General features: G+C 38.0%; 1 protein-coding gene across 2 annotated transcripts in view; it reads right to left on the bottom strand.

The window, feature by feature from the left end:
• The window catches only part of RASAL2 (RAS protein activator like 2), a 393,164-nt gene that overhangs the window by 174,655 nt on the left and 194,082 nt on the right, over positions 1 to 24,427 (bottom strand). For both annotated transcript variants that reach the window (XM_010375694.2, XM_010375695.2), the window contains exon 2: positions 11,891 to 12,018. In XM_010375694.2, coding sequence (XP_010373996.1) covers positions 11,891 to 12,018 — 128 coding nt within the window. The remainder of the gene's footprint in view (positions 1 to 11,890; positions 12,019 to 24,427) is intronic.

The following is a 24,427-nucleotide window of genomic DNA, read 5'->3' as shown; positions in this document are numbered from 1 at the left end:
ATATCCAGAAAAAGTAAAAATGACTTCTATGAGGACATACTTTGTCTCTGCTATATCAAAGGAGAGAATAAATACAATATAGCAAACTTTTATTTGGGCCTAAAATTCATTCAATTATTTTCTCAAAGTTGTAATGTAGACACTTTATTTCCCAGTATTAAAACTTAAAATATGATAAAAGGTTGTATTCAAAGTATCACTCTTAAAGGTTAGGGCATTTTATTCCTCATTCAGGATACAAAGAACATAATGTAACCTTTATTCTAAACTGCATTTTTTTTTTTTCTGAGACAGGGTCTCGCTGTGTCGCCCAGGCTGGAGTGCAGTGGTGTGATCTCGGCTCACTGCAAGCTCCACCTCCCGGGTTCACGCCATTCTCCTGCCTCAGCCTCCCGAGTAGTTGGGACTACAGGCGCCTGCCACCATGCCCGGCTAATTTTTTGTATTTTTTAGTAGAGACAGGGTTTCACTGTGTTAGCCAGGATGGTCTCGATCTCCTGACCTTGTGATCCACCTGCCTCGGTCTCCCAAAGTGCTGGGACCACAGGCGTGAGCCACCACTTCCGGCCTAAACTGTATTTCCTAAGAATTTTTTTTTTTTTTTTTTGAGATGGAGTCTTGCTGTTGTTGCTCAGGCTGGAGTGCAATGGCGCGATCTCAGCTCACTGCAACCTCTGCCTCCCGAGTTCAAGCGATTCTCCTGCCTCAGCCTCCCAGTACTTTGGGAGGCTGAGGTGGGTGGATCACCTCAGGTCAAGAGTTCAAGACCAGCCTGACCAACATGGTGAAACCCCGTCTCTACTAAATACAAAAAAAATCAGTTGGGTATGGTGGTGCATGCCTGTAATCCCAGCTACTTGGGAGGCTGAGGCAGGAGAACTGCTTGAACCTGGGAGGTGGAGGATACAATGAGCTGAGACTGCGCCACCGTACTCCCGCCTGGGCAACAAGAGCAAAACTCTGTCTTAAAAAAAAAAAAAAAATCAAGGCCAGGTACAGTGGGGCTCCCACCTGTAATCCCAGCACTTTGGGAGGCTGAGGTGGGAGAATCTCTTGAGGCCAAAAGTTCAAGACTCTGGGCAACAAAGTGAGATCCCCATCTCTAAAAAAAATAAAAAAAAAAATTAGCCAGTTGTAGTGGCATGCACCTGTAGTCCCAGCTACTCGGGAGGCTGAGGCAAGAGGATCACTTAGGCACAGGAATCAAAGGCTGCCACAAGCTATGAACACATCACTGTACTCCAGCCTGCGTGACAGAGTGAGACCCTGTCTCTCAAAAACAAACAAACAAAATCGAGCACTTTAATTTCATTCTATTTTAGAGGAAGAAAGTATAAAACGAGTAAATGACATCTCAGGTATCTAAGATGTGTTAATAACAAAGCCAAACTAGATCTCTGGCTCCCTGTCCTCTTTGTTAATTCCAAACCGTTCATGAAAATCAAAAAGCAATGTGGCACATATTTTATACACACATACACACACACACTTATTTTCTGTAAAACTGCCTTTCATATTGTTTAGAATTGTATGGAAATTAATGTTGATTTCAATCTGAACTCATACAGATTAAACAAATAGTCAAGTACAAGAAATCAAGATTATGCTAACTAGCGTCAGCAAGCTCTCATTTCGCGGTGGCTCAAGCCTGTAATCCCAGCACTTTGGGAGGCCGAGACGGGCGGATCACGAGGTCAGGAGATCGAGACCATCCTGGCTAACACGGTGAAACCCCATCTCTACTAAAAATACAAAAAACTAGCCGGGCGAGGTGGCGGCGCCTGTAGTCCCAGCTACTCGGGAGGCTGAGGCAGGAGAATGGCGTGAACCCGGGAGACGGAGCTTGCAGTGAGCTGAGATCTGGCCACTGCACTCCAGCCTGGGTGACAGAGCGAGATTCCGTCTCAAAAAAAAAAAAAAAAAAGAATGCTAAAAAGATGCTCAGGACTACTATGTGCTTAAGAGGATGTTTCAGTACTTTAAAGAAAAATTCCTCAACTTTCTTATTTCCTTAAGGCACTGGTTCTCAAAACAAGTGGTCTAGGTACCAGCAGCAACAGCATAACCCAGGAACTTGTTAGAAAACCACATTCTCAGTCCCCACCCCAGACCTACTGCATCAGAAACTCAGGGTAGAGCTGGGCAATCTGTCTTTTAACAAGCCTCCAACTGATTCTGATGCTCACTAAGGTTGCGAACCACTGCCTTAAGGTGTTGTTTTCTCTCCTTCCTGTCATGGATAAGTATCTCAAAGCGTCATGTATAACAGATGTTCTCAACCTCAGCTGCAACTTATAATTACCTATAGGAACTTTAAAAAATACCAGTGCTGTTCTCACTCATAAATGGGAGTTGAACAATGACGGACACAGAGCGGTGAACAACAGACACCACAGCCTGTTGGGGGGTGAGGAGTGAGGAGAGGGAACTTAGAGGACGGGTCAATAGGTGCAGCAAACCACCATGGCACACATGTACCTATGTAACAAACCTGCACATTCTAAGCACATGTATCCTGTTTTCATTTTTTTTTTTTTTTAGGAGAAAAAAAAATGCCAATGCTTAGACCACTCCAGACATTCTAGACATGTAAAGTTGAGAACCACTGATCTATACTCTGTATCTCCAATTCTAATTATTCACTTATTAGTCCCTGGCTACCAGTACTAAGTGTGAAGGTATAAATAAATCATTTGGCTTTAATAAACCTCAATTTCCACAACTTTGAGATATGATTTTTCCGGTATCTCAGCTGGATTCCTGGAGTGGTCAGGTTTTAAACAGATTTCTCACTGGCAGGGTCAGATCTCTGTCATTGCTCAGCATGACCACTAGTATCTTTATTCTGTTTTCAATACTTCAGTTTCTCTCTGGAAAGCCTATGTAGTCTTTCCCTGGATATGTGTACTCCAGCCCTTGGCCAAAGACTGGTATCCTACCCAGCAGGTTCCAGCCCTTTCAGATGCAAAATTCTGTTCTGTGCCTCCTCAGCTCAGTGAGTCTACTGTACTCTGGCTGACCTGGCCTCCAGATTACAGCACCACAGCTGGGAAATAGTACGCAGCAGACACTTGGGCAATGGTGACCACCACAGTGGCTGCCTATTGTCCAATGCCTGAAAATAGCTGTGCTTGCACACACATGCTCTCTTTCGATGGATGGATGGATGGATCAATCGATAGATAAAGAGGGGGTGGTGTCCTATTTTTTGTTTTTTACAGTGGGAGGGCCAGTTTTGTACCAGTCATTCTGTCATAGCTGGTTCCAAAAGCCTCTATTTATCTCTTAACCAAACTCCTGCAAGAGTTTCTTCACTGGTATCTGCCTGGGACCTTCTGCCCCTTAAACCTATCCTTTACATAGTTATCATAATAGTTCCAAAACGCAAATATGATCATGTCATTCTGAGGTTTAAAGCCCTTCAGCAGTTCTTTGCCTCTAGTAGTGGTTTTCAAAGAAGTGGTGGTGTGTTTGTGTATGGAAGTATGTGGGAGTTGGGGGGAGTATCTCTGCTTCAACCTGAACATCATTTTCAGTATATCTGTTATACAGGGCTTCTGTATAAGCTTTTCTACAAAGAAAGTATCCTTCTGTTTAAAAAAGGGCTTAAAAACTACTATCCTATAAAGTGGAAGCTCCCTAATATAGTACACCAGATTTTCTACATCCGGCCACTGTCTTTGTCTTTGTGCTCAGTTTTAGACTTCACTCTAGAAATACCAAATTGCTTGCAGTTTTTTAGTACATTCCCTATTTTGTAGTTCAGTGCCATGGCTCAGTTTGTTCTCTTATCCTGAAATGCTTTCCCTCTTTCTTTTCTATTCTACATCTGTAAGGTAAACTCCTGTTCATCCTGAGGCTTAGGATAGGCATTGCCTTTCCCAGGAATCTTCCTCCTCTATCAGTCCCCTAAGGGAAGGTTAAGGTACACTTCCATTTAGTTCTCCAGTAATACATCTTTCTCTGTCATTACACTTATTGTGTTAAATTATAATTATTCATTTATGCAACTAATTCCATGTAAGTTAACCGCTTGTACTTTACCAGTAAATCCCCAAACCTTAAAAAAGTTCACAAGTAAATCAATGAGAGGTAGAGATGGGGGCCATTTTAGGCAAAGGAAAAAGCATAACATCAGCCAAGAAATTGGTAAGTATATGACTTTTTTGTTTTGTTTTGGAATAGGGAGTAGGCCAATTTGGCTAGAGCCTCTTAAGAAGGAGAAAAGGGATAGAACACCAAAATATATTATGAACATGTTAGGAGGGCTGAAATACCAGACCATGCATGGGGAGCACTGAGAAGACACTCAAGCTTTTAGATCTGAGGAATGGCAGACTCCTAATTGTTCTCTTTCCTGTGTCTTACTCTTCCAATACATCCTACAGATTAATATTTATAACACCTAACTGATCAAATTGCTTCTTTTATTAAGCTTTCCTTTGGTAATTCCCCATTGCCAGTGGCATCTTAATGGCATCTTAATGACATATTTAGTTAGGCCAAGGTTCTTTTTATAATAAATGGATTTCTTTCTCTTATTCTATCCATTTACTTGTGTTATTTATCAAATGTCACTTTAAAATTGTCTTATTTTTACCACTAACTTTGTTACGGGGAGAAAGAGGAAAGAAGATCTGTCTTGTTCTTTGTAGCTCCTAACATAGTGAATAACATATAAGGGCATATTATATATCTATTGAATAATTTAAAAGTGGTTCTGAATGAAATATGTCATAGGTAGCTTACCCCAGAATAAACAACAGTTAATTTTTAGCTATTTGCACAAAAACTGATATTTTCAACATACCTGAGTGTAAACACTTTCAAAAGAAAAATGTTTTAAAATATTTAAAAGTATCATTTTAAATGCCCTGCTGCCTATACACTAGAATCCAGCCTTAAACATTCCAAATACAGAAAGTAGAGTTTGCATTAAGAAAAATGGAGTCAAATGTACCCTGCCTAATAGACTGTTATTGGCAAAAGAAATAAACTCATAAATTCAGGTTTCTTTTGTATTTTTTATAATGGCTGTACCTCAGAGGGGTTCATGTTTGTCTTCTCTATCATTTCCCTCAACTCCTTAATCTCAAGTTTACTTGGTCTCATCTCTTGCAAGCAAAATGAAAGTCAAATGATCTCCTGTGCCCTCTTTAAACTGGGTTGGTATCAAGCCAGTTAGGGCCTTTCCTGGCACCCAGGCAAGGAAGTATATTTCATAGCACATAAGCAATATCTATTTGGCACAATTTGCATGAAGCAGTTTACTGAACCAATAAGTTATTTCTCAAGGTGACACTCCCAGCAAGCTTCTCTTTCAGCATTCTGCCTCAATCTACCCTTCTGCTACATTCCCAGATTGGTAATTGGAATATTTAACACTCTTCCCATGTATGCTCCTCAAATAGACTTTTCCTCAGTTCTGACAAGAAACATGTAGAGTTAAGAGAAAGCATTAAAAGATCCCACACACTGACTTAATACATAAGTGATACTAGACTAATATAATCCTCCCACATTCCAGCAGTGCCTGGCTAAGGATCAGTTTAAATCCTTACAGAATTCTTTTAATTAATCTTTTTAACACAGCAATAAACACCCTCATGATGATTTGATTAAAGTTTAAAATCACCTTTTTAGGTAATTTTAGCAGGAAATTCCTTAAACTCATTTTAAGAAATTCTAAATTATTCAATGCAAAAATCCAAGGATAAGAGTTAAATTCTTTATTTATTTATTTATTTTTTTTGAGACAAAGTCTCACCCAGTTGCCCAGGATGGAGTACAATGGTGCGATCTCAACTCACTGCAACCTCCACCTCCTGAGTTCAAAGGATTTCTCCTGCCTCAGCCTCCCGAGTAGCTGGGATTACAGGCACCCGACACCACGCCCAGCTAATTTTTGTATTTTTAGTAGAGAAAGGGTATCACCATATTGGTCAGGCTGGTCTCAAACTCCTGACCTCATGATCTGCCTGCCTTAGCCTCCCAAAGTGCTGGGATTACAGGCGTGAGCCACCACGCCCATCCCACATTCTTTATAATTCTTAAGTGTGGGTGAAAGGTAGAAGGGTGACAGCATATTCTGGTCCCTACACAAAAAATGGATTTATAATCTTTTCATGTAATGAAATTAACAGAAAGTTAAACTTATTCAAGTAAGCAATGTAAAGCAATGGCTTCACATTTTCTTTTCCTAGAGATTTAATTCAATTTTCCCAATATAATAATGGCAGAACATAAACACCTGTCTGAGGGCATTAAACTGTTTTTGTAAACTGTTTTGTAAATTTATCCCTTCATTATTCGTCATCTGGTCTACTGCAATAATCTTGTAACTCATCTATTTGGTTCTAAACCCTTTCACTTCATTTTCCATATAATCAACAGAGTTACTTCTCTAAGAAGCAAATCTGATGATGTTATTACCTTGCTAAATACCCTTTCCCTGGTCCAGATCATTTCCGGAATAAAATCCAAATTCCTCATCATAGCCTTCAAGGTTCTTCATTACCTAGCTCCTGCTAACTATCACTTTTCCTCTTGCAAACTATGTTTCATGAACTCTGAATGTTTTGCAGTTTGCCAAAGAGACATATGTTTCTTGACTTGGTATCATTATACACACTCTTTCTTTTTCTCCTCATGAGCCCTTATTTGTCCCTTAAGATACAGCCCAAGCATAAATTTCTCTGTAAAACACTTTTATTGGCATTATCCACTCCATACTATAATCCATCCTAGGCCATATCTCAGTTAATCTCTTATGGTTATATTACAATTAAAAAATAACTTGGCTGGGTGTGGTGGCTCACACCTATAATCCCAGCACTTTGGGAGGCCTAGGTGGGTGGATCACAAGGTCAGGAGATCAAGACCATCCTGGCTAACATGGTGAAACCCCATCTCTACTAAAAACACAAAAAAATTAGCCAAGTGTGGTGGCAGGCGCCTGTAGTCCCAGCTACTAGGGAGGCTGAGGCAGGAGAATGGAGTGAACCCAGGTGGCGGAGCCTGCAGTGAGCTAAGATTGCGCCACTGCACTCCAGCCTGGATGACACAGTGAGACTCTGTCTCAAAAACAAAAAACAAACAAACAAAAAATACAAATAAACTTACTGAAGCAAAATTTATATAACATAAAATTTACTATTTTAAAGTGAATAATTCATCGGCATTTAGTACGTTCACAATGTTGTGCAATTACCACTGCTATCTAATTTCAAATGGTTTTAACTTTATTTTACCTCAGTATGTCTCAACAAAACTGCATCTTTGTGACTACAATACTACACATAATGATAGGTGCTCAATAAATAAAGATGGAATCATGTATTCAACTGTGGAAAAGCACCCCATCAATTATTTTTCTCCTCTTTCTATTAGTTTTAGAAAAATAAAGAATTAAGCTGCATGTTCTGGGTAGATATAGAAAGAAAGGATAGAATATATCTTCTATTCAACTTATATTAAGGAAATAGACATTCAGAAATAAAAGTTTATAATTTGGCTCTTGCAACATTCATTCAACAAATATTTATTGAGAGTTTCCTATGTTTCATCAGGAACTGTTTGAAGAACTGGTGGATACATCCTTGAACAAAATAGACAAAATATTTGCTCCAAAGCTTATATTCCAGTAGGAGATGAAGGACAGTAAACATAATAAATAAATTATATGGCATTTTAGCAGGTGGCAAGCACTATAAAACATATATTAGAGCCAGGTAATTAGGCCAGAAGTTCTGGATAGAGATGTGGGCAGCAGTAGTGATTTAAAATAGGTTAGTGAGGGTTGGCCTTACTAAGTATACGGTATGTAAGCAAAGAGATGAAGGAGGTGAGAAAATGAGCCATGCAAATATAAGAGGGAAGAATGTTCCATGCAAAGAAAAAGTCAAGACTAAGGCCTTTGGGAGGAACATGCCTGATGTACTCATGAAATAATGACAAAGACAGTACATTTGGAAAGTAGCAAGTTGGGGAAGCTTTTGGCCTTTGAAACTTGGAAGGATGGAGTTGCCATTAATGGAGATAACTTACCTCTGGTAAGTTATGAAGTGAAGATTAGGGCTGAAGTGTGGGGCATGTTGGAAATGACTCTTACATATCCAAGTAGAGATGTGTAATGCACAGATGGATATACAAGTCTAGAGAAGAGAGATGGTCTGGTGCAGTGGCTCATGCCTGTAATTCCAGCACTTTGGGATGCTGAGGTGGGAGGATCACTTGAGCCCAAGAGTTACAGACCAGCTTGGGCAACACAGTGAGACTCAATCTCTTTAAGAGAGAGAGAACAGTGCTATGTATTTTTAAGATGTCAAATTAGGAATCATCAGCATTAGAGGACATTTACAGTCTCAAGACGATAAATGGGATGAGATCCCTAAGGAAGTAAGGTCCCAGGACTGAACTCTATGCCACTTCCATGTGAAGATTTGGAGAGAAGAAGAGAAATCTGTAAAGATGACTCAAAAGAAACTTCCAGAGAGGCAGGAAAGAGAAAGAGCACAGTGTCATGGAAGCCAAATAAGAAAAGTGACTTTAGGAGAAGAAATGAGTGATCAACTGCAATAAATGCCATTAACAGATTAAGATGAGAACTGAGAACTGACCTCTGAATTTAACACTGGGAAGGTCACTAGTGAGCTTAAGAAGCACAATTCTGGCAGGGATGTGGGTAAGAGTTTGATTGGAATAGATTTAAGGGAGAACAGGAATTAAAGACAATGAGCATAGAAGTTTTGACAATTTTTGTTATAAAGGAGAGAAGAGAAAGGGATGGGATCTGGAGGTACAACTGAGGTTAATACAGGCTTTATTTTTTTCAGATGAGAAAAAAAGCTAGGCTCGGAGGCTCACACCTGTGATCCCAGCACTTTGGGAAGCTGAGGCGGGTGGATCACCTGAGGTCAGGAGTTCGAGACCAGCCTGGCCAACATTGTGAAACCCCATCTCTACTAAAAATACAAAAAACTAGCTGGGCATGGTGGTGGGTGCCTGTAATCACAGCTACTTGGGAGGCTGAGGCAGGAGAATCGCCTGAACTCAGGAGGCGGAGGTTGCAGTGAGCCGAGATCGCACCATTGCACTCCAGCCTGAGCAACAAGAAAGAGACTCCATCTCAAATAAATAAATAAATAAATAAATAAAGATAACTACAATGTGAGACTCAAAGTTTGGATTAAAGGGAAAACAAGGGAGAACAGACAGCAGCCATGAAAGAGTAAGGCACCTATCACAGACATTATAGTACGAGGAAAAACAGCCATCCACTGACAAAACTTTATGGAAGGTAGTGTCCTCAGGGAAGATCTCAGTTCTTGTAAGACTAAGAAGTTAAGGGATCCCTTCAGATAAGAGGTGGAAGAAACAGCTGGTTTTGCTGATGATGAACCTGGAATTGCAGTGGATATAGTGAAAGGATTTCAAGAGGTGGGGAAGGATGAGTGGAAGACAGTGTCAAAGAAGAGAATACACAGAGCCACAGGGAGAGTACATACAGCGTGGGAGATAAGGGTTCCCCAGGTGTTTAGGGTTACTCATGATGACTGGCATAAAAAGGGATAAAGTACATTAGATGTTATTATAGAAAATTATTTATTATGGACAGTTATTTTATGAGACAAAAGGTGGCCCAAGTGCAGGTAACTCAATTCATTAATTTGCACCTTGGTTCTGGAAAAGGCATGCTTCTTGACTTTCTGCTATCTATACTTAAAGCTATTTCATCTCTTACAGTACTAAACGGAATAAAATGTAGGTAAGGGCAAAAAGATGGCAAACGATTTGTTTATATTACTCCTTATTAATAGCTCTGAGAAAAGACTGCTGACGGTACATTTGGTTAAAATGAAGATTTTGAATAGTTTGATAATTAGAAATGTCCTATACTAATATTTACTTTACCAATTTTTATTATGTATCTACTTAATATAAACACAGCAACATAAACAACTTGTTCTAGAAAAGTCTGACCTTTATTCAGTTATTTTAATAAAATTAAGTTTAAGAATATTAAAATACTGAAAAAGGGTTATAGGTAGGGAGAAGATAACAAAAGTAAAAGATATTTTCAATGGCAAGAGAAAAAGAATAAGCAAGTTCTACATGGAGGCATATTAACAAGGCCCTTGAAAGTAAGCAATGCTTGGCCGGGCGCGGTGGCTCAAGCCTGTAATCCCAGCACTTTGGGAGGCCGAGACGGGCGGATCACGAGGTCAGGAGATCGAGACCATCCTGGCGAACACGGTGAAACCCCGTCTCTACTAAAAAATACAAAAAACTAGCCGGGCGAGGTGGCGGGCGCCTGTAGTCCCAGCTACTCGGGAGGCTGAGACAGGAGAATGGCGTAAACCCGGGAGGCGGAGCTTGCAGTGAGCTGAGATCCGGCCACTGCACTCCAGCCTGGGCGACAGAGCGAGACTCCGTCTCAAAAAAAAAAAAAAAAAAAAAAAAAAAAGAAAGAAAGTAAGCAATGCCTATTAAAATACAAGAAGAAACTGAAATTGTTTTATTGGTATTATCTTTACCACATCAAAAAATGCTGAGAAAGAGAAGGGACAGGTAAGAGAAGGGACAGGGAAGGAAGGAGGAGCAAGATAAAAGAAAGGGGAGGTAGGGATCCACAGACGAGAATTAAGAAATGTGTTTCCTATTCTTTGCTTCTTTTGAACTCACCTTTCTGGAAGGTAACTTACTAAATGGATATTCTACCTACATCTTTCTAGTTATTTATATAGTTTTGGCAATTAATCTTTCTCCTTCATTGAATCACATCTTCTCCTTCCCTTTCATTATTCCTCTTCTTTGTCAATATTATATTCACTTATTTTTTTAAATGGTGGAAATTGGGAATTATGATGATTTTATGGAGTAGTTTTACCACACCAAATCTGAATGATAACAATTATCTGATTAATCACCAATAAGCAAATAAATGAGATGGCTGTGGAAGGATTTGTAAACTGTAACAGTTGGAGAAATAAAATAGTAATAGCATGTGATAAGTATAAGAGTTTTTTAATTTAGAAGAACAGAAAGTACACCTAGAACTAGACGTCTGTCATGGTTACATTCTGTCTACCTCGCCAGATCTATTCTACTCTCTACCCTTCTTGACCTCGCCATGTTTCAGGAAGCTGACCTCTACAGCATACATCAAAAAGCAATCGTTTTCTGCCTTTGAGTTCGATTTAGCCAACAGGTAACACTGGCAAGAAATCAGAAGGCAGAAGAAAAGAGCTGGAGTGTTTATTCTGTCTTACTTCCTCCCTGCTGGCCATTTTTGTTTGGTATAGATAGAGACTGTGTTCTTTTGTGCATAACCACAGCAACTGTCAAGCAGCTCTCTTATGCAGCTACAGTTCTCTAGGTTCCAGAAACATCACTTTCTTCCCTTGCCTTGGAAGCCTAGGGTGATAACTGTTTTCTGCGATTGCTAGCTCGTGGGTGCTTCCTCATCCTTTGATAGGTCCTTTATGCTACCCACACTCTGCAAATAGTCCCTTCGATAAACTCTTTCAATTAATCCAATTAATGACATTTGTTTTTGCTAGGAAGTAGACTGATGTAATTTCCAATGGCCCCTGTAGACCATTTTCAGGGCCAGGCCTATACAATCCAACCCCTTCCCATTCCAAACTCCTCAGTTAAACTCAGTGTCTCTTCCACTGTTTCTTAGTGAAAATCCAGCCCTATCTTGTGAAACCCACTCCTTCATGAAGATAACATATCTTTATGACATTAGCAGCCTTTTAGACTTACCTATATCTTAATCAAGCCTTTATTTTTATAATACAACTTACCAAAGGCAAACAAAAACTAGGTGATTTCAGGAATTTACTCAGAAAAGGAAAGTAACTTTCCTGAATAATATCCACCTCACCTCCTTCTCCTTGTTGAGCAATACCAACTGGCTGTCTGTGAGGATGCAATACTTCCGCTCCCATGTTGTTGTATCTGTGTAGGGTGACTGACCACAAGACAGACGATGCGTGGGTGGCCCTTTCACATCTGCATGACAAAAGGGAAAAAAAAGTGACAAATCATTATCTTGCTTAGTAAACCAGTACTTCAAATGTAAAATTCTTCCAAATCAAATAAAGAGGTGAACCTAAACATGAATCTCAATGGTAAATTTAAAGCTTCCTCTGAAGAAAATGAAAACTGTTACATACAGAATAAGGAAAAAATAGCCCTACAACCTTCAGAGAAGAGGGAAGAACTGTTAGTGCAAACTTTACATAGTAATTACCACTGTACATAAACTATAATAATGAGAGGTTGCTTCAGAGCTTAACCAGTATCATTCAAAGTACAGAGACACAGTAACTCAGACACCTTCCCTAGTCTTTAGGAGAAAGATGATGTTACATGTATACTTTGAGAACACTGTTAACCCAGAACTCTGAGAGTAAATTTATCAGCAGACTAGGCCTTCCAAATGGCTTTACACTCATAAGAATTGAAAATGTTTAAACAACAGCATCATATTACCACTAGAGGCCAGCAAGATCTTAAAAACATAGAAAATAATTTTCTTAAGGAAAGATCTAAATATATTACCATGATGTTTCTTAAAGGTGGAGGTACCCAATATTAAAGCAAAATGTCTCAGCAATTCCCAGCTGTCTCATTTCCTTATAAAATACCAAGTGGTTACTAACATCTTTGTCATTTTCAATATGTTTGCTCATTTGGGCTGTTGGAACTGGGCACATATTTTAATGTATAAGTACACATCAGATCCATTAAATAAAGCTTTTATGACAGTTTGAAATATATTAAAAGTTTTTCAGGCATGAAGAACTAATTCTTCTCAGGAATATACTATAAAGACAACTTAACATGGATTATCACTACTTAGTTATTATTCTAAAGGAAAAACTCAAATTGAAATAATTAGAAAACCAACACCTAGGAGGGCAGGGGAGTCGTAAATCATAAAAAAGCACATTATATCTATTATATGAGTATTTTTCAGTATCATTGCTTTCTATAGAATTTTTGTCTTTTGACACAGGATGATAGGTATATTACTGGCATTGGTTTGACTTCAAGGAAAGCCAAATAATTTCCTAGGTGTCTTATACTATAATTAACCAAATATGCATAATTACAGCTGGAGCTCTGTAGAACGTCAGCAACAAGTCAGTTGCTATGTTTCTCTTCGTAGAACCATGTAGGTCTCTCTTTATAAGTCCCTTTATGTGCTCAATGTTGTCTTCATTGTTTCTTCTGGTTTAACTTCCTGTCCTCTCTTAGGCTATCTAAACTTACTGCATGGCATGTTTCGGGGTTCATCAACTCTTCCCAAAGATAATTCAAGGTCCAAGAACCAACAGTGTTATTAGGATGTTTAGACATGTTATTAATTCTTAGAAGTTCACTGTTTTGTCTTTTCTTCCCTTATTTTCTGTTTGTATCTCCTCTGCACTATGCACAGCATTACATGTTACGTCTGTAGCATCTCCAATCCACACCAACCCTCTCTCCCCTATCCTTAACCCTCCCCTTGTAGTCTAAGTATCTTAAATTATTTTATGTTAGAACTACATCTTTAGTTCTTCCAAAGTTTTCTTTTGACTTCAAAATCTCAAAATTATCACAAAAAAGCTCAATGAAACTGACTCTGAATCCTTTTGTACACATATAGCATATTCTTGCCTACATGTAAAAGCCATGTCAAAACTGATTTTCTTCACATGATTTGGACAAAAATATGGGTTACAATTTTACCACACGTAGGTCTATTTTTAGAGTCAAATACCAAGATGACTTCAACAGAAAGAGATATACCTACTTTATGTGGAAATATGAATAGTTTTGTGGTCTAAACAATTAGAAACTTTGACAAAATTAGACAATTTACGGTCATTCAAATAACTAGCTTTATTATATAAGTTGTACTGTAAATTAACTTTAGCAAGAAGACACTGATAAACCCTGTCTATAAAAATTGTAATATAGGATACTGCATTAATAGCATAACCCAGGTTTCCTGACAAAATATAAATCTGTATCAACACTGAATTAAAGAAAATCTAAATTCTCTTTTCTGTGAGATCCTAATTGATCCCTTTTCTAATTTCTTCATGGTATTGTGAAAACAAGACAATGTCTCAAAAAAAAAAAAAAAAAAAAAAAATTCTGGAACCCTGAACCACCCTCCTCTAGTGCTAAAGATAAGAAGAAATAGAGGGCAATGAAATAGGGAGCAATACTTCTATATCAAAAAAAAATTCTGTCTGTCTAAACAGAGGGATTTATTAGCTATCCTATAGATTTTATAGCTTCTTTTTCTAATGCCCATTTTTGGCCTTTTTAAAGAATGTATACCAAGGAAAAAAAAATAAGAAAAAAAAGTGATAGTTTCTGTTCTTTTCAGTACTTCTCTATTATCTGAAAGGCATTTTAAGTAATAAAGTGATATTTTTTAAAATAACCTATATTTAATTTATATAGGTTAAGTTATATCATGTCCTCATTTCCAGGGCTGAATGAAGGTTTAAAAGCATGTAAGCAAGGCCTGTAGACTGAGACTATATGCATTACTAGGACAAGCTCAAATTTTTGCCCTATTTCACCTTGCCAATCCTATCAATCTTTATTTTTTGCTCTAGTGACTTACTTTTAATTTCTGACTTCTAATTATTTTTAGTATCTAAAATTTGCCAGAGAAAAGAATAACTAACTTAGAATCATGTAGGAAAATCTTAAGAGCAAAACTGGAAACAATTTTGGATTTGCTCTGTTCATTCCTACGAGGATACTAAGGACAATGAATGCTGGCCTCATTACAAAAATTAAATAATTTTAGAAACATTTAAAAGAATCAGAGGTAAGTCAATGGCTCTCTTTGTAAATACTTCTTTAAAACTGGGTATTATTCCGTAGACCAGCAGTTCTCCAATTTCTTCATTGCAGGACTCCTTTAGACTCTAAAATTACTGAGGACTTCAGAGTTTTTGTTTATATGGGTTATACCAATATTGACCATATTAGAAATTAAACCTGAGATATTTAAAAATATGAATTCATTTAACAATAACATTCCTATTGCATGTTAACATACGTAACACATTTTTAATGAAATGTAACTGTTTTCAAAAAAAATTTTAAAGGTGACACTTTTATATTTTTGCAAATCTCTTTAAAGTCTGGCTGAATAGAAGACAGCAAGGTTTTTATATTTGTTTCTACATTCAGTCTATTGCTTTGTGTTTTTCTGGTTGATATACATAAAGAAAATCTGTACTCACAAATATGTAGTTGGAAAAGGAAAGTGTTTTAATAATATTTCCCAATAACTATGAATATTCTTCGCTAATTCTATACCCAACCTGACAAGCAGTTGCTTTTCAAAAGTTAGTGTGCAATGTGTAATCTGAAACCAAACCAATGAACTTTTCATATTCTGTTACATCAAAAACCACTGGTCCACCTTGTCCTTGGAGTGGATCTTTCACCCCATCTATGTGAGTTTATAAACATCATGCACCAATCACTTTAAAAATACCAGTTCATTCAGATTTGCAGATATTCCAAATATTGACACTTTTCATTATATAATATCACATTCATCAATCTTCAAAAAAGTTTTGATCTCATCAGAAAAGACTTCAAGTACTACCGGGAAGCTGCCAAGCTCAAAGTTGCAGATGCAAATTTTCTAACATTCTAGTTTTTGCTTTTAGTCTTAAATTTCATCATTAGCAATAAATACTCTTGGTTGTTTCCCTGAAATGATAAGTTTATGTCTTCCTTTTTCCAGAAAATGTCTGCCATATAACCAAGACTGAATAACTATAATTAGTCTTATAGTTCTATTATAAAAAATAGTTTTAAACCATCAGATAAGGGGTCCTGGAGATCTAGCATTCCACAGACCACATGCTAAAAACCACTGCTTAGACAACAGAAAGTCAATGAGGTATTCTAAGAAAATCTGGCAATACTAGTTTATAACAAGATGAAGAAGTGGGGGAAAGACCAGAGGTCTTAACAATGTGTGGGAGACTAATGTAATGGTCTGGTTTAGGGATGCTCAGGGTCTGAAACAGATCAGTTGTAGTGAAAATGGTAACAAAGAGACCATGTGAGCCATATTTTGAAAGAGGAATCAACAGGACAGGTACCTTTCTAGTTGTTTGCAGTGGATGAATAACACAAAAGAGATGAGAGAATAAAAGAGTCACTAATAAATATACAAATTGATAAAAGTTAATAAAGCAGGTTATGTAACTGTAATATATAACAGAAAGTCCAATAAAGATGGTTTTCAAAAAAGGAAGAAAGATAACCTAAAAGGGAAGCTTATTTGAAGTATTCAATGCAATCTATTATTTCCAAATAATTTCAAAACAGCATTCAAAATACTAAGTCATTTGGCCTGCCAGTAAGTCTAAAAAGCAAACTTTGGACCCCTTCAAATGCTAATATAAATTCAGCAACTGCAAATGCTAATATAAATTTAGAAACTACTTGTCAAAGAAACAACAACAATAACAACAGACCTCTTATGTGTTAACCCCTATAATGGGAGAAAAGAGTATCATAGCATGATACACTACTTGACAAAAATGACAAACTGAATGATATGATAGAACTGGAAATTTCAGTATAGGAACACACACACAGACACACTCCAACTTTTTTCTTAGAGGATAAGCAACTTTTCTCTTCCACACTTAGGAAAAATGCCTCAAAAATTTTATAGCAGGAGAGTAATTAAAGGGATCTGATAGAAAGCAGAAACAGGGATAAGAGAGAAAGGACAATAAGTCTATGGCCAACATACGAAGGATGTGTAAGAAAAAATTGCTGTGAGAAATTTTATTTTTGTATCTTACAGCTCCTTAGAAGTTCATCTGAATTGCTTTTGAATCACATCATTTACTAGTCTCATGTTTTTAAAAATTCTGACATGATATGTTAAATGCAATTGGTAAAATCATGAACCTATTGAGAGAGGAAAAAGGAAGAAAATGGTCAGGCAGGCAGCTATGGTGGGTACTTGGTTGAATCCTTTCAAACAAAAGCCTGATTTTTCAGGCTGTAGGCACAGATAAGGGGACTTGCACAGGGAAGCTTGCCTAAGGCATGCTCACAGCCACACAGATAAGACAGATTATACAGATGACTTGCCCAGACATGGCCACAATGGAAAATTCCATCCTCTAACACATGTGCAGTAAAGGGAACAAAGCATTATGGAGTAACTCAAGCTAAGGGCCTGCATGCACACTAGCAGGACGGGGTGGAGGTACCAGAAATTTGCACCTTATGCAAATGATATGCCCAGCCATCATCGGTTTCTTATAAAAGCCTTTGAATTGAACTGTAAAAATGGCAACCCTCTTCTGGGCCCCCTCTCTGCGGCAGACAACTTTCATTCTTTTGCTTATTAAACTTTTGCTCCAACCTCACCCTCTGTGTCCATGTTCCTTAATTCTCTTGGTCGTGAGACAAACAACTCTGGGTGATGCCTCATAATAACAGACTACTACATGTGTTGCACTGGCGAGACAGTAACACTGTTAATATTTACTGCCTTCCAGAGAAAGCTTTATAAAGGGATTCTATAGAGAGAATCTTCCCAGTTAACACAAACTCTAATGTTTCATTCAGTCTCAGGAGCCTTTCATCATCTATCTTAGTGCCAATCTAAAAAAAGAAGTAACAACAACACAGTTTTGGGAAATCTATCTAAATAGGGAAGGTCTTAATACACTAAAAGAGAAACACATTCCCAACAGATAATTGGTGTAAACTGCAGAAGTCTGAACTGCTGTGGAAGGATATATCTATATTTTTCTGTATCTATACATACGTTTTTATTCCCACATCAGAGCTAACCTGGCTTAGAAATGGCAAATTCTTCGCAACTCTGAAATTTCAATGACCAGATTTGTTTTGGCTTTGAACCCAAAATCAAAATACAAGTATTACTTCATAAAAGCTAAGAATTAAAGTGCTCACTTTATTACAGAAGCAAAAACATCTGGCCAGGAATGGTGGCTCACACCTATAATCCCAGCACTTTGGGAGGCCAAGGGGGGTGGATCACTTGAACTCAGGAGTTTGAGGCCAGCCTGGTCAACATAGTGAGACCTCATCTCTACAAAAAATACAAAAATTAGCCAGACACGGTGGTGCGTGCCTGCAGTCCCAGCTATTTGGGAGGCTGAGGTGGGAGGATCCCATTTTTGTTTTCATCAACATGTTCACAACAGTTTTAATAGGCATTCATGTTTAATATCATATTAATAGGCCAATTAACAAGTTTTCTCTCTTTTTTTTTTTTTTTTTTGAGAGGGAATCTCACTCTATTGCCCAGGCTGGACTGCAGTGGCACGATCTTGGCTCACAGCAAGCTCCGCCTCACAGGTTCACGCGATTCTCCTGCCTCAGCCTCCTCAGTAGCTGGGACTACAGGTGACCACCACCACGGCTGGCTAATTTTTTGTATTTTTAGTAAAGATGGGGTTTTACTGTGTTAGCCAGGATGGTCTCGATCTCCTGACCTCGTGATCCACCAGCCTCGGCCTCCCAAAGTGCTGGGATTACAGGCGTGAGCCACCGCGCCCGGCCAACAAGCTATTTTTTAAAATGCAGTTCTTTACATTTTTAATAAACAATAAAATCCTTGCCACTGACATGCAGATTTAAAAATATGGCATACACATGTCTATCTTCTATAGACAATTTCTGATACAGTAGGAGAAATAATGTTAGAGTTGCTATGTGGAGATGATTCTTAACAATGTCAATAACTGTAACAGGCTGGGCACAGTGGCTCATGCCTGTAATCCCAGCACTTTGGGAGGCTAAGGCAGGAGGATCACTTGAGGCCAGGAGGTCCAGGCTGCAGTGGGCCATGATCACACCACTGTACTCTGCCTGGGCAACAGAATGAGACCTTGTCTCAAAAAAAAAAAAAAAAAAAAAAGTATTAAAAAAATTGTAATGTGGTTGAGGAGCAGTCCACAATATACTACAGATATATGCTCAAATTATTTTATAAATGTATTAATGTTGTCTGCTTAAGACCTAGTGTAGTTGCCATCAACTAAGTCACTCTCTTTCATTCTTAAAGTACAAAAGGAAAGGAAAATCCAGTCAGGTCACTTAAAGTTTAATTTTACTTATTTTATCCCTTCATGACCTTCCCGCCCTCTATATTCTGTCAAAATGTCAGAAAATAACATTTCCAGAACAACAAACAAAAATTTTCTTAGACTGATAACCACCCAACACACAGTACCTGTGAACTTTGCTTTGTCCTGACACACAAGGAACATTTGGGCTGGCAAATTATATTACAGTTCATACAAATAAATGGCCTCAGTAGATTTAAATATGGCCACACTCATACCTTGATGAGTAATATGGATACTAAAGCAATCATTCAATATGTTTAAGATATAAAGTCATTAGGTCAGAAATGGCTGCCTTCATGGAAATACAAGTCTTAATCCTTACACTACCACATTTACTATAAGACCATAACTACTTGCTGAAATAAATTTATATTGTCTTTTAACCCTAGCTAACCACTTTAGTTTCCCTGTCAACTACAGAGGCTTAATTTTCAAGCTACTTGATCACTGGTGTCTAGTTAGTAAATCCACTATGCTCACTATCACCCTTGTTAAGAGAAGGAGAGAACAGGAAAGAGATAACATGTGATACTTCTCTCTGGTGAGTAATTTCCTTTAGTCTAACATTTGCAGAGTTCTGCTGCTACTTCCCTCTCAGTCTCAGCAGCACCACAGTTCATCATGAAGGTTCTAACTTTGCTCTATCACAGGTCAGAGTGAGTTATCTGGTAAAAAAAAGTAATAAATCCCTTGAAGGCATGACTTATTTATGGCAGACAACTTGATATTCGATAAAGGTAACACTTCTCTTTATAGAAGAGCTCATTTTACTTTGGTGCCATTACTTATTTTAAGAAGATGGTAAGGATGGGGAATAATTCCTATGATGGTTCTACCTTGCTTCTCTCTTCCACATCACTACGACAGTTTGCACTGCCCCGATCACATGTGCCATGAAATGCAAGCAAAGCAGACCATATAGTTTTCTTCCACTTCTTAAATATGCATTAGAAGAAATAAGTCCTGCTGGGATATCAGGGCATGCCTCTACAGTCCCAGGTACTCGGGAGCTGAGATCACTTGAGCTCAGAAGATAGAAGCTGTAGGGTGCATGACTGTGCTCTCAATAGCCACTGCACTCAAACCTGGCTAACATAGTCCAACCCAGTCTCTTAAAAGAGATAAGTCCCTTAATTTCCACACTGAGCCAAGTCTGCTTAAGCAACTATATGGCCTAGTTAACTGAATGGAGTCTTATGAATGGTGCCAACAGTAAGATGACAAATGGCAGTCCATCACAGCCTGTTCTTCAATCCCAATAGATCAGTCATATCTACAGTTCATACTAAACCTCTTAAACAGAAAAATATAAAATATTCAAAATAAGTCACTTACATACTAATCCTTTGAAGGAAATAAAGGCCTATCTACAATTTTTTCTTAAATAAATACTGTGCTAATTTAAGAAAAGTGTAGCCAAGCACGGTGGCTCATGCCTGTAATCCTAGCACTTTGGGAGGCGGCAGCAGGAGGATCCTTTGAGCTCCATGGGCAACAAAGTGGGATACCTGGCTCTACAAAAAGACTACAAAAATCAACCAGGTTTGGTGGCTTACACCTGTAATCCCAACTACTCAGGAGGCTGTAGCAGGAGGACTGCTTGAGCCTGGGAGGTTGAGGCTGTGGTGAGTTGTGATTGTGTTACTGTATTCCAGCCCAGGCGACAGAGCAAGACCCTATCTCAGAAAGAAAAGAAAGAGAAAAGCATAAGCAAAACTAGCATGGCACTTAAAATATGACCACAGTACTGTATTACTAAGTAATCAAAACTCAAGATCATTTTCATGTCTCATGTTTCTGTTAACAGAAAAATGAACTATACTAAGACTTAATCTCAAACACTATTTAATGCACATTCCTTTTGTTATACTTAATATCTCTCCCTATATTAATATATCCTCATGCTCGTCTCTTTTTGAATTGGATCTCAACACTTTCCTTTAGGGGCAGCTGGTGTGGGAAAAGAATCAGAACTTTTCAAGGAATGTGATTCTTAGTGGAGAGGGTGTAAAAGAGGGAACTCAGACACTAATTTCACTATTGAGAAATCAGTTTCTGAGTTTTTAGCCATGGGTTACACAACCAATGCTGTGATATCACCTCTCTATCTAAAAAAGCAGAAGGCAGGCTACATTAGAAATAAAAGTTGTCAAGAGTATGGCAGCATTAAAAATCTTCAATAGCTCTATCTCTATTTATAATACCAAGTGCAACAGAATCCAAAACTACATATGCATCTTTTCTGAATTGGGACCCATTTGAATCACAAATCACTGAGCTTACAGTGAAAACTATCAAGGTGGTAATACAAGCATCTCTAAAGAATCTTATCTGTCACTCACTAGGAATTAGACAACCCAATTCAATGAGTACAACTTAGCTGACTCATATCAGCAGTGAAAAACCTTTCTTTTCATGAAAAACCGCTGACCTCAAGTGGTAGGAAACAAACACCTACAATACAAGGCTATAAAGCCGTAAGAAGCAGCATTTAGTTTTTCTCTTTAATACAGCCAACACAAATAGAAAAACACCCCTCTTATCCAAATCTAATCCATTCCTGAAAATGCATTGGATGGCAAATTTTCATGTAACAGGAGCCTATATTCTATGATTTTTTAAATGGGAAAAGAAAATTTAGTTCAAACCCATCTAAAACTCCAAATTAATTTCCCCAAATATTCAGTATTCTTAAACCCCTATATGTAATCCATTAGAAAGTTCTAAATTTAAAATGCCAATACAAAATTGTTTAATATTTGGTGAACCTGTTAGTGGGTATGTTTATACATAGTATATACATCAGACACCAGTTACATTCCCTTTGACACTACAAACTCGTATTGTAAGGTAAATAAACAATACTTTGTTAAAGACATATAATGAATGCAAATAAAACTTAATAAAATTAAACAAATTACGAGGCTTTCTAAAACTAACACCATTAACATAATTTTCTTTATAAAAGTCATATGCACAGTACAAGAGGACATATGCATGGCCAAGTTTATGGTTTTTGTCTCATTAGCCTTTATCACATATCTTTTCTTCAAAGTAAGAATTTTTCTAATTTTCTAGACATACTTTTCACAGCCTTTTCTATTATCTTAGAAGATATTAAGATTGCATAAAATCCTTAACATAATCATGAAACACAATTCTATTGGGAACATAGCTGATACAGGACAGTAAGTCTATATTCTCCAACCACATTTGTGTGGCACTTATGTTTTTGGCCACAATACACATTCCGGGTTCTTTTAGTAATATTTTAACCTGGATAGTCAATTTAAGGTTAAAAAAATTCCAAGTCGTTACAGCAAATATTTGGATTTTTTTTTTTTTTTTTTAAGGTGGAGTCTCATTCTGTCACCTAGGCTGGAGTGCAATGGCATGATCTCAGCTTACTCACTGCAACCTCTGCCTCCTGGGTTCAAGTGATTCTCCTGCCACAGCCTCCAGAGCAGCTGGGACTACAGGCGTGTGCTATCATACCTAGCTAATTTTTGGATTTTTAGTAGAGACGGGGTTTCACCATGTTGGCCAGGCTGGTCTCGAACTCCTGACCTCAAGCGATCCGCCTCGCTTGGCCTCCCAAAATGCTAGGATTACCGGCTAAGCCACCATGCCTGGCCAAATATTTGGATTTTAATTGAGAAAAGAAAATACAGTTCAAGCCCATCTTGAACTAAAGTGAGAGTTCAAATATCAAGGAATATATTCATATTACAGAGAATAAAAAGAATGAACATAAGGAAGAAATGATTTATGAGTATCAAGTAGGAAAAGAAATAAAAATAAATGCCAACTGGAAAAGAAATGAAGAGAAAGGGAAAGGGGGGTCCTTTAATGCAGAGTTGAAAGGTATCTTAGAGATCAATAAATCACACTTCCTTAATTCATAAATAAAATAAGGCTGAGGATTATACAATTACTTGCTCGAAGTGATACACCTAGCATAGCTATCTTAGAATTCAGTTATTCTGATGTATAGTCTGGGATTTTTTTCTAGCATATCAATAAAGCTTCTCCTTTATTTTATTTTATTTTTTTATTTTTATTTTTTTGACACGGAATCTCTTGCTCTGTCGCCCAGGCTGGAGTGCAGTGGTGCGATCTCGACTCACTGTAAGCACTGCCTCCCGGGTTCACGCCATTCTCCTGCCTCAGCCTCCCGAGTAGCTGGGACTACAGGCGCCTGCCACCATGCCTGGCTAATTTTTTGTATTTTTTTTAGTAGAGACGGGGTTTCACCATGTTAGCCAGGACGATCTCAATCTCCCAACCTCGTGATCCACCTGCCTCCGTCTCCCAAAGTGCTGGGATTACAGGCGTGAGCCACCGTGCCCGGTCGCTTCTCCTTTATTTTTAAGTTCGGTGAGTATTTGTTTATTGTAAGTAAAGCACTGTACTCAAGCCTGGGGTTATAACAATGAACAAGATGGATCTAGTGACTGGACTCACGGAACATCAACTTAATGGGGTCAAATACTGTACAATCAGTATACAACTAATTTAAAATAATTCTGATAAACACTATAAAAAAGCAGCATAGGGTGCTGTGAGAACATTCAACAAGCAGTAGACTAGGCCTGGGCATTATTACAGCTGGAAGAACGGTAGGTGGTGAAGGGAAATGTATTAGCATTTCAGACAAATGAACCACAGATGGACAAGCCCTTAAGTAAGACGGTGGTCCTACTTCAACAATCTGAAAGTGGGGGCCCTATGGCTGAAGCAGTTTTGGAGAGCAAGGAAGTAGTGCAGAGATAAGAGGCTAGTGAAAAGTTTGGGGCAAGATCATGCAGAGCCCTATAAACCAGGTTAAGGAAGTTGATTTTTATCCTATGAACAATGGGAAGCATCTGAAGAATTTTAAACAGAGGAATGACACCACTGATTTGCATTTTTGTCAAAAGGTGAACAGAGGTTTCATTTACTGAGATTAGGAATTCTGAAAGAAGAACAAGTTTGAGGAAGAAGCTGAGAAATTCAATTTGGGTCACATTTAGTCAGATAAAGTCAAGCCAAATGCTAGATCCATCTGTCTAGGGCCAAGATTTCTAACCCTGGCCTACAGAAAAAACTGGAATTGCTGCAAGAGCTCCATAATGCCTTATTCAAATTTCATTTTAAGAAATATATGGCAGCTACTAGGTTAAAACAGTAGATTGAACGTATATAATTTCACTTCCTTTCAAAACCCCACTTAAACTACAGTAAAGATAAATTTATATATGGACAGACAGAGATATGGACCC

This window comes from Rhinopithecus roxellana, chromosome 8 (genome assembly GCF_007565055.1).
Source record: "Rhinopithecus roxellana isolate Shanxi Qingling chromosome 8, ASM756505v1, whole genome shotgun sequence".
NCBI lineage: Eukaryota > Metazoa > Chordata > Mammalia > Primates > Cercopithecidae > Rhinopithecus > Rhinopithecus roxellana.
This window is presented reverse-complemented; position numbering and strand designations above follow the sequence as displayed.